The sequence below is a fragment of the Erpetoichthys calabaricus genome, chromosome 16, assembly GCF_900747795.2.
Source record: "Erpetoichthys calabaricus chromosome 16, fErpCal1.3, whole genome shotgun sequence".
Lineage (NCBI taxonomy): Eukaryota > Metazoa > Chordata > Cladistia > Polypteriformes > Polypteridae > Erpetoichthys > Erpetoichthys calabaricus.
In genome coordinates, this window is record NC_041409.2 from 52,829,451 (window position 1) to 52,841,511 (window position 12,061).

The following is a 12,061-nucleotide window of genomic DNA, read 5'->3' on the forward strand; positions in this document are numbered from 1 at the left end:
TCATAAATGTGAACAGTAAAAATGTTTCAGTTGTAAAAGGAATTGCACCTATGCCACATAACATCGATCGCCCTGCAAGTGATTAGCACATGAGGCTTCCTATGGGTTAGTCTCAAACATGGGAAACAAGGTCTCTGTTGGCAAACACCAACTCGAGCATTCTATATCAGTAAACTGAGACATGTTCTTCATTCTCATCAGTAACATCATAAAAGACCAATTGGGCATTACTCTCTGTTTCGCTCTTCCCCTTTGGCAAGAATAACTATATCAATGCACAAGGCCTCAAATTAATGTTCTTACTTGTAAGTCTGACCAGAAGGCGACACAATACCATTCTCCCATGCCATAATCAGTAAATGTTAAGAATCAAACATGAACTTGCATTGAAGATAACTTCACTATATCAAGATCATTATGTCAGATAGAGACTTTTGTGTAAGTTCTATCAATTAAAAGGCTTGGTAACCGTGGAAGACTAATAGAATAATTTAAAAATATTTACTATCTCATGCCCTACATGCACTTTCAGCTACTTTCCTCTGTGTTTGTTTGTGTCTGAAGATTTCTTCACCGGTGCTCCCTCTCTCAAACTTATTTCTATAAAGCCTGCTTACTTCTCAGACTATGTCATAATTTTCAAGGTGCCTTTCTCACCTCCTGTTCAATTCAATACTAACAGCCCTTGAAGGAGACTCTCCACAGGTCTCCCATCCCATTTTTCCTCCTTGTGCATCTCACACTTCCTCTTTCATCTTGTCACCAAAGCCAAACTGACCAATCAGATTGCTCAGAGGGTCTGGACACACAGACTTTAGTGTTATATTATATAGTAGAACAAGTAATTAACGAAATTCTAATAACAGGACATTTGTACTGGGGATAGTAACACAGAGTCTGGATTGCAGAAGGTATGCTATGTGTAAAAAGCAAAAAGATGCACTGTTGTTTGCATGCTTGCCTAGTACACAAGCCATAAATTGTGAAATTCTGGCAATTTGACTAAATGCATAAATTCCGAGTCTATTCAAATGCTTCAATCAATTAAGTGTTCACAGCAGTTTAAATCTTATTAGCGGGTTTATTTTGTTATCATATTGGGTGTAGTAAGGGCTGGAAGACCTTTCAGGAGAAGCCATACCAGTGGATTTTCTTTTGGTGACTGATAATGAGACCACAGAAACCTGTTTTCATAAATCAATTTTTTTCTTAAAAGTATCCTAAAAAGTCTTCACTGAAATCAAAGACTGCTGAAGACACTAACATCATGTCATTCAATGGCACACTATAATGGTCGGATGATAGTTCTCAAAATGTCCAACATCTTGAATGTTAGCAAGTGAAGGACACACCTTACCCAAACACTCAATTTCTGGCAAAACCTTTTTTAAGACAAATACATACCTAAAGGTATAAGGAGAGAGGTTGAGTAGAGAATCAAATGTGAGAAATGAGTGCAGGAACTGAGCTGACTTACCCACAGCTGAGGCAAATGGAGGAGCAAGTGAAGTACTCATCTGGGAAGAATGAGCTATGGGCCACTTGTTCATCAGGTATCTCCCCACTGAAGCGCTCACTGAGAGCCTTGAGATACAAAAGAGAAAATGGACAAAAGATACAGATTGGTGCTACAAACAGTGAGAGTGCCAAAGGCCCCACCGGGATGTGAAACAAATTAACCCTGTTAGTCTGCAGGAGTGAATTTGAAATGAGTTATGGTACCTATAAACATACTTTCTTATAGGGATATCACAGAACCAGAATTTTCGTATTCATTACCAATACTTGTGAAATTTCACAATACTCGATACCTATCCGATACCACTGCAAAAAGAGATATCCATACAAATTCTTTTTATTCAATGTACCTCCATTACTCAAGTGAACAATAGTGTCCCTTTTTCTGTGGAATTTACTAACAGTAACAGCAAATTTAAAATCGTGCTATATCCATCAAGTAAGTACCCAGCTATCACTTAAGTAAACCACTATTACCATTCAAAATATGAATTAGAATGATGAGCTTGAATTTTAATGTGTGATGGGCATAAGGTTTCCCTCAGTACAACAACAAGGGGGTAATTTTATAATCTGGGGGGAATCCCAGCATAGGATTTATAAAGAATGACATTACCATGAACCGCCTGACGAGCCCATTCTAAATTCACTCCCTGATACTCTCTCTCCAGTAACTGAAAAATATTGCTCAAAATCAATGCTAAAAATACAATTTTAAACATTATTATATCTGTAGTGTTGAATCAGTGAATAATGTGGGATATTTTCATTTAAACAAACTCTTTAAAGCTGTTTTCTTGTATTATTCTGCTGATGAAATATTTCCTCAGCAAGTCTGTGTTTTTGGCCAAGATATAAATGGAAATCTCTATATGCAAAATTAAAGAATTATTTAAAGTTAAAATGGTAAAAATAACATGTTATTTGAATAACTGACTGATAACTTTATCAACTATTTTATAAACAACTGTAAACTTCAGAAAGAAAAAATTCTGAAATTAAAAAAATGCCTAAAATCAAAGTGGTTTTTAAAATGTGGGATTTTGAACCCCTCCCTCCAAGTTTGAAATCCCTCTTTGTGTCAGATTTAAGTGGGGGACCCCCCCTTCCTCCCCCCAACTTCAACAATGAATTTCAAGCTCTGAGTGAAACAATTACAACTCACATCTGCTCAGTCTCATCATTGCACTCTCAAAGGATGCATGAATTAGTATCTTAATTAACTCCTCAAAGGATTAAAGTGGTGATAATAAAAAAACTGCGTGTATGTGTTTTGGCCTTTTTTTGTTTTTACACCCACTCAATTGAGTGCTGAAAATCATCTGACGCAAAAATAAAGCATTTCCAGACATGATTTCTGTCATTATTATATTTAACATAGGATGATACAGTGCGGGCAGCATGGTGGTGCAGTGGTAGCGCTGCTGCCTCACAGTTAGGAGACCCGGGTTCGCTTCCCAGGTCCTCCCTGCGTGGAGTTTGCATGTTCTCCCCGTGTCTGCGTGGGTTTCCTCCGGGCGCTCCGGTTTCCTCCCACAGTCCACAGACATGCAGGTTAGGTGGATTGGCGATTCTAAACTGGCCCTAGTGTGTGCTTGGTGTGTGGGTGTGTTTGTGTGTGTCCTGCAGTGGGTTGGCACCCTGCCCGGGATTGGTTCCTGCCTTGTGCCCTGTGTTGGCTGGGATTGGCTCCAGCAGACCCCCGTGACCCTGTGTTCGGATTCAGCGGGTTGGAAAATGGATGGATGGATGATACGGTGCAGTATCATTACTATTTTTATATGTAGTTTTTACTTGCGTGTTTCTCATGTATTATTGTGCCTACTGAAGTAATCCGTCTACTTGTAGTTATGCATGAGTACAATTCCAACTTTCGTTTAGTACTACTGATATTATAAATATGCTACCATAACCATTGTAGTACTGACTTCATACCCGTTGTCACAAGCAGCTGAGGGACAGACCCAGCCAGGACGTGGCGTATTTGTCCTCCGTGCCACGAGGGGGCAATCGCCCTGGATCTGAAGAGGACCACAGGAGAGGAGCAAGGAGGCTCAAGCCCATTGGGGCCCATGGCCACCGCCAGGGGGCACCCCAAGTCTCAGAGAGCCTGGGAAACATTTACTTCCACCACACCTGGGAACATGGAGGATGATCCTTCCAGGGACGCCTGGAGTGCTTCCGGGTGCTCTCCTGACACTTCCACCACACCAGGAAGTGTCGTCAGACGGAACACCTGGAGCCCATCCAGGTCATTATAAAAGGGGCTGCCTCCCTACAATCAGGGAGCTAGAGTCGGGAGTGGGAGCAGGACGAGGCTCCCGTGGAGAGAGGAAAGGTGGCCCACGGACAGTGCGAGAGAAGCCCGGAGTACAGGTGATTGGTGCTGGGGGCACAGTGTGCTGTGCGGGACTGTGTTTGAACATTAATAAACGTGTGCTTTTTATAAAGACGTGGTCTCTGGCTGGTGGTGTAGACGCAGCTCATACTGTATATCGGTTCTTGTAACACCCCTACTTTCTCGAGAGATGTAATCCTAAAAATATTATATCAAAATCAAATCAATTAAATTTTATTTGTCACATACAAATTATACATACAGTACAATATGCAGTGAAATATTTAGCTGCTCAACTCCTAGGCCTGTGCCTTGAGATGATTATATAGGGGAAGTAACATTCTTATCAATTTACAAAATACATTAGCTTGCTAAGGGGTGTTAATAACTTTTTCTTCCCTGTAATTAGTATGTATATGAATGCATGTACAATTGCTTAAGCCAGTATTTCTGAAACTATGGTTCATGAGACATCTCTAATGGGGTCACGCCAAGTCGTGAATTAAACCTGAAGTGAATGAGAAAAGTTTGTGGAAATCCCTGGGATGTATTGCTGCTTGTTGCAACAAACCTCACAAACTAATCTTCAAGGGAACAATCCTCTCTGCACCGAACTCCAAACCAATAGGATAACGTTCAATGACGATCCTCCAAGTGGTGAATGGACGACAATCAGCATCGATTCTTCAAGGGGGAACCCCACAGAACAATGATCAGCCACCATCTTAATTATGGCTTGTGTTAGGGCTACGTTTGAATTCTATATAATATACTAAAAAAAAAAAAAAATCAGTGTCTCTGCCTTTAAACTGTAAACACACAACACATAAAATAGACATCACCTAATGCTCATTGAAATGTCTTGGCCTTGTGCTGACTGCCATCCAGGTCATTAGTATATTCTGAAGGGTATGTCACATCACTTTCTTCTGTAAAAAGATAAAAGAGTGTCTCCTACTAACCTGTTTGGCTCTACTCCAGCTGTACAGAAAGAAAATGATGCCCAGTGTTATTGACATACTACCTGAGAACAGCATCAAATAATGAATTTCTAGAAGCTGGTGCTGAACTTGCTGCATGATCCGTTTTAAGCATTCTGCACAGGCTGCCTGATGAATTTGCCACACTGTAATAATTCTACCAGATACTGGTTAGTTAGTTTTTAATCTAAATGTCACAAGCAGTGCAAACTGTCTCTCCTGCTATAACATTCCCTGAATGCATAAGGGAAAAAAAGTGTTTTTGTCCCTTAAATGTAATAAAATACTTCTTTTATACTAACATTTGAATAAAACCAGTTAATTGTTTGTAGCTTTTCACGATTCATCTGGGGCATTGGTTAGTAGTTACATATAAAACTTCAAATATTTTCATTACCTTAAATAGCACTTACTACATCTTTGTACCAGGCCTAGCAAAGAAACAAAAGTACACAGCATTTGTAAATCACCTTGGAATTGTTGCGAATCTAAAGCAAATACAATAGCAAAAAAAGGTTAATACAGCCTTGGTGTCACAATCCCTCCTAATCCACTAATAGCTGTGTTTGGGGTACTCTCAGATGAGCTTTAAGTGGAGAAGGACAAACAAACTGTGATCGCCTTTACTTCACTACTGGCACATAGACGTATCTTGCTCAACTGGAAGAATCCTAACTCTCCTCCTTTAAGTCAGTGGGTAACTGATGTTATATACTATTTGAAACTGGAAAAAATCAAATTCTCACTTAGAGGATCTGTACAAAACATTTTCAAAACCTGGCAGGATCTAATCAGTAACATTTTGGAATTAGCATTTTAATTGAGGAAGCAGGTTCTCTCCCCTCTTTTACTCCATTTATCTTTATTCATTTATTAATTTATGTATTCATTTGTCTTTACTAGCATAACGTTTAACACTGCTGGCCTAGCTCTCTTTCTCAGGGGTGGGGGTTGATTTGTTTAGAACTTTTTAATGTATTTTTTTTTGGTAAAACTTGAGTTACTATATGTGGATGGATGGATGGATAGATAGATAGATACTTTATTAATCCCAAGGGGAACTTCACATACTCCAGCAGCAGCATACCGATAAACAAACAATATTAAAGAGTGATAAAATTCTTGATTTTAATAAAAATTGATAAAGTTAAAAGAAAAAAAAAGGCTAAGAGCCACTGGCCTGCCTAAAATAGGCCTTACCCGGGGCAGCCCTGACTATCACTATGACTTAGGCGCCGCCGAGTGTGGCAGCCTTTTCAGGAGCTCCGTGTACGACTTTATTTTTCTACTTTTATTTTTCTCTTTTTTATTGATCACTCCTATCACTTTATTTTATGTGGATTTGTTCCCTGGACACACTTACTTTTACAACGTGGGCATGGATTTTTACACGCCGAGACTCGTCTATTCAAGTACTCAACTTCGAACGCTGAGAACAAATGCCAGTGCCGGTGTGGTTCCCTATTTACCCGACGAGGTAAGAAGGTGGTATTGTGGCAGCAGAGCCGGCACTAAGCTAAAAATGAAGCGGCGTGCGAGAAAGTGGCGTTTTAAGCCTTCGGTGCCTTCTGTGATCCTGGGAAATGTGAACTCAATCTCAAATATGATTGACGAACTGGCTGCGCTGGTGAAAAATGTCAGAACCTACAGAAAATGCAGTTTGTTGTGCTTTTGCGAAACGTGGCTAACTACCACCATCCCAGATACTAACGTGGAGCTACCCGGGTTTAGCACAGTTAGAGCGGACAGAGATGTAAGTACCTGCGGGAAGCACAAAGGAGGAGGACTTGCTCTCTATGTTAATGCACGGTGGTGTAACTCTGGACATGTTAACGTCAAAGTCTCCACTTGCTACAGGGACATCGAAATGTTGGCTGGAAGTTTGCGTCCCTATTACTTGCCCAGAGAGTTTGGACACGTCATTGTTGTTATTGTTTACATCCCTCCTCGGGCGGTCCTGGAGACAGCGAGTAACATCATCCATTCTGCTGTTGCTAAGTTACAAACGCAGCACCCTGAGGCGCTTGTGCTAATCGCTGGAGACTTTAATCATGTGACGCTGGACAAAACATTACCTGCCTTCTCCCAGTATGTGGACTGTAACACCCGGGGAAATAAGACTATTGATTTACTGTATGCAAACGTTAAAGACGCATACAGCGCCACCCCGCTGCCTGCGCTTGGGAAAGCAGATCATAACCTGGTTCTGCTTCAGCCTCACTACAAACCAAGAGTGAGGGTCCTACCTACAACCACACGCTCATTCAGGAAGTGGTCCCCTGAGGCAGAGAAGGCTCTGAGAGAATGCTTTGGAACTACAGACTGGGATATTCTGCAGGGATCACATAGTGAGAACATTGAGGAGGTTGTTGACTGCACTACTGACTACATCAACTTCTGTATGGACATTGTAGTTCATGTAAGAACTGTACGCTGCTATGCTAACAACAAGCCATGGATTACAAGTGACATCAAGGGCCTTTTGAACCAGAAGAAAAGGGCTTTTAAAGGTGGTGATCAGCATGAGCTCAAGCGCGTGCAGAAGGAACTCTGAGTCCAGCTCAGGGTGGCGAAGGAGCAGTACAGGAGAAAGCTGGAGCAGAAGTTGCAGAATAACAGCATGAAGGAAGTGTGGGATGAGATGAAGATCATCACTGGCTGCAGCTTGAAGCGGGGTGCCACCATCGAGAGAGACGTGAAGAGAGCAAACCAAATGAACAACTTCTTTAACAGGTTTGACCACCCTAACCCAATCTCACTCTCACCTCGGAGTACTGCACCCTCCACATATCCTTCTGCTGATACCAGCATAAGAGAGACATCCGCACCCACAATTACAACAGCACAGGTGAGCAGAGAGCTGAGGAGACTTCGTGCCTGCAAAGCAGCGGGTCCAGATGGAGTATCACCACGACTGCTGAAGGTCTGTGCATCGGAGCTGGGGGGTCCTCTACAGTGCATCTTCAACCTGAGCCTGGAACAGGGGAGAGTCCCAAGGCTTTGGAAAACATCTTGCATCACCCCAGTCCCAAAGGTATCACGTCCTAGTGAGCTGAATGACTTCCGGCCTGTTGCTCTGACGTCACATGTGATGAAGACCATGGAGAGGCTGCTGCTTCACCACCTGAGGCCACAGGTTCAACACGCCCTCGACCCTCTGCAGTTTGCATATCAGGAGAAGGTGGGAGCGGAGGATGCCATCATCTATATGCTACACCGATCCCTCTCCCACTTGGACAGAGGCAGTGGTGCTGTAAGAATTATGTTTCTAGACTTCTCTAGCACCTTCAACACAATCCAACCTCTGCTCCTTAGGGACAAGCTGACAGAGATGGGAGTAGATTCATACCTGGTGGCATGGATCGTGGACTATCTTAAAGACAGACCTCAGTATGTGCGTCTCGGGAACTGCACGTCTGACATTGTGGTCAGCAACACAGGAGTGCCACAGGGGACTGTACTTTCTCCGGTCCTGTTCAGCCTATATACATCGGACTTCCAATACAACTCGGAGTCCTGCCACATGCAAAAGTTTGCTGACGACACTGCTATCGTGGGCTGCATCAGGAGTGGGAAGGAGAAGGAGTATAGGGACGTAATCAAGGACTTTGTTAAATAGTGCGACTCAAACCACCTACACCTGAACACCAGCAAAACCAAGGAGCTGGTGGTGGATTTTAGGAGGCCCAGACCCCTCATGGACACCATGATCATCAGAGGTAACTGTGTGCAGATGGTGCAGACCTATAAATACCTGGGAGTGCAGCTGGATGATAAATTAGACTAGACTGCCAATACTGATGCTCTGTGTAAGAAAGGACAGAGCCAACTATACTTCGAAGACTGGTGTCCTTCAACATCTGCAATAAGATGCTGCAGATGTTCTATCAGACGGTTGTGGCGAGCACCCTCTTCTACGCGGTGGTGTGCTGGGGAGGCAGCATTAAGAAGAAGGACGCCTCACACCTGGACAAACTGGTGAGGAAGGAAGGCTCTATTGTTGGCATGGAGCTGGACAGCTTGAAATCTGTGCTAGAGCGACGGGCGCTTAGCAGGCTCCTAACAATTATGGAGAATCCACTGTATCCACTAAACAGTGTCATCTCCAGACAGAAGAGCAGCTTCAGCGACAGACTGCTGTCAATGTCCTGCATCACTGACAGACTGAGGAGATCGTTCGTCCCCCAAACTATGCGACTCTTCAATTCCACCGGGGGGGGTACATTATACAAAGTTATTGTCTGTCTGTATACCTGCATTGTTATCAATCTTTAATTTAATATTGTTTTTTGTATCAGTATGCTGCTGCTGGAGTATGTGAATTTCCCCTTGGGATTAATAAAGTATCTATCTATCTATCTATCTATCTATCTATCTATCTATCTATCTATCTATCTATCTATCTATCTATCTATCTATCTATCTATCTATCTATCTATCTATCTATCTATCTATCTATCTATCTATCTATCTATCTATCTATCTATCTATCTATCAGGCAACAGGCACACATTCTCAAGCCTGCATAATCATAAAATAAGCTCGGGCAATTGAAGTTTAAAACACAGACTTTAAACTTACATAATGTCCAACAAACTCTCCAGCTTGGAACATTGAGTGCCTGAATATTCTTAATGCCTTTAAGTTAGAAAAGAGCCAAAATTGGTTTACTTTTTTGCAAACTGTAATCTGGCTTACTAGTGGTTTGCATCAATCTGCCCTGTGTGTTTCTGTTCATGAAGTCTTCTGCTAAATAGTCATCTCTGACTCATCCACCTCTGTCTCTATCAGACAGGTGTTTGGGGCTTTTTCTTTACCATAGTGAGGATTCTTCTGTCGTCAGCAATGGAGGTCTTCCTTGGCTTTCCAGTCCCTTCGAGATTACTGAGCTCACTTGTGTGTTCTTTCTTCTTAATGATATTCCCAACAGTTGATTTAGGCCATCCTAAGGTTTTACTGATGACTCCAATGGTTTTCTTCTTGTTTTTCAGCCTCATAATGGCTTCTTTGACTTTCAATGGTACAGCTCTTGTCCTCATGTTGAACAATGGCAACTAGAGAGTGCCAAGAGTAGAAGCAAACCGAGGTATCTTATGAAGAAATGAAACCCACCTGAAGCATCACAAACACCTGTTGACTCCAGACATACAGGGCTCTGCAATGGGGGGGACCATGTAGAAAAAGTGATGAGTGACCGAAATATATGCAAATCCTCATAAATGAAAGTCTGCAATGTGCACTTTAATCACACCTGAATTGTTTGATTTGTACTTTTAAACTGCGGAGAAGAAATCAAGGGAAAATGTGCCTTTATCCCAAATATTATGGAGGGCACTATATATTGATGGGAAGTGACCGGAATTGAACGCTGGTGTTTCTGTCTGCCACTGCTTGCCGGTGCTCTGTTTGTGTACTTGTCCTAGTTGTTTTTTTACTTGTTTTTTGCCTTTTGTATCGGATCTTCCTTCGCCTTTGCATTCGATTAACAACTGATAACACGCATTTGTGTCCCTTGCCTCCTTCAGCCTTAACACGAGCCCTCGTAGAACTGTTCTTTGCTGGCTGCAACCTGTGTGGGTAAGTAGAAACTTTCTCATGGATACTCTGCTCAAGTAAGTAGCTTTGATGAATAGGTGGTTGAAACTGTCCCTTGTCAATTGCTGAGTACTTGCGGAAATCCCAGTGGTGAAGGTCTACTGGCTAACGTGTTATTTTAATTGGGCTGAGTAGGTACACAAGGGGTACATTGCTTTGCTTCCAATCTGGGATTTGCTTGGGTGACTTCTGGAAATCTACTATGATAAACCTCAATTGGTTGTCATGGATTATTATGTCTGCTTTGCTATCTAATGCAGTCACATCTTCAAAACTAAAATATTCACCAGATTAATTGTATCGACTTTGAACAAACTTTGAATTGCCTGCTGATATCCTGCTGCACCGCGGCATTCTCCGACGACCAAAGTATGTTCACCGGGGCTCTCATCATCGTTTTGGCCTCAGCAGGAGTAGCAGCGGGTCTATTCCTTCACTTTGGTCTGAAGGACGCACTTGTCCACATACTTCTGAGCGATGTGCTAATTATAACGTGTTGATTCCTTTGGTAAAATCACTGGAATATACGTCCATAAACGCTTTGAAGTTTGGATTATTTAATACTCGATCTATCTCTAACAAAGCTCTGCTGATTGGTGATGTTATCATAGACACTAAAATGGACTGTTTATGTCTTACGGAGACTTGGCAGCAACCGGGGGATTATTTCCATCTAAATCAAGCGCTCCCTCCAGAGTTTATCTGCAACTCCAAATCCCATTCTTCAGGGTGGGGAGGCGGTCTCAGAATAATACACCATAAACACTTAAAATTATCACCGATACCTCTTCCAGCGTATTCATCCTTTGAACTGTTAGCTGGCAAACTCTGCGGAACTTCACCTATTATAATTGCTGTTTTATATAGACCTCCTAAACTATCAAGTGTTTTTATTGCTGAACTTTTTACAACTTTGTGTGTAATGTCTACTAATGTCATCCTCATCGGTGATTTTAACATACACGTTGACGTGCCAACTGACGCACTGACAAATGTTTTTAATGAAATCCTTGACTGTTTCAATTTAATTCAATATGTCAACTTTTCGACTCATAACAAGGGTCATATTTTAGACTTAGTTTGCTGCTCTGGTATCACACCTCACAATCTTATTCCTGCTGAATTACCTATCTCAGATCACAGAATGATCACATTTGATGTTACCTTACCTCTCAGTAAATCAAAGGTTCAGCGTGTAATTTCATTTTGTAATGTCAAGCATGTAAACCCAGAGACCTTTATACATTTATTCCAATCCCAGCCTGTTTCTCCTTCTGCTACCACACATTCAGAATTAGTAGACCATTACAATGCTGCTCTGTCCTCTGCCTTTGATACATTAGCTCCCTTAAAAACACGTACTGTTTCATTTATTCGCACTGCTCCCTGGTTTACATCTGAACTCCGTCAGCTCAGAGCCACAGGCCGACAGTTGGAGCACTTAGCTAAAAAGACGGGTCTTGTTGTACACAAGGAAATGTACTCAAATCATATGTTAAAATACAAAAACACTCTCTCTGCTGCCAAAACTGTATACTATTCTAACATTATCAATATAGGAGGGAAAAATACTAGAGCTCTTTTTTCTACAATGAAAAGGCTAATTACACCACCAGAAAATGTCGTTTAC

At 41.9% G+C, this 12,061-nt stretch overlaps 1 protein-coding gene across 1 annotated transcript in view; it reads right to left on the minus strand.

Moving 5' to 3' along the window:
- The window catches only part of zfyve1 (zinc finger, FYVE domain containing 1), a 46,318-nt gene that overhangs the window by 17,097 nt on the left and 17,160 nt on the right, over nucleotides 1-12,061 (minus strand). Inside the window, exon 4 of the mRNA XM_028821238.2 lies at nucleotides 1,478-1,584. Within this exon, the coding sequence (XP_028677071.1) occupies nucleotides 1,478-1,584 (107 nt within the window). The remainder of the gene's footprint in view (nucleotides 1-1,477; nucleotides 1,585-12,061) is intronic.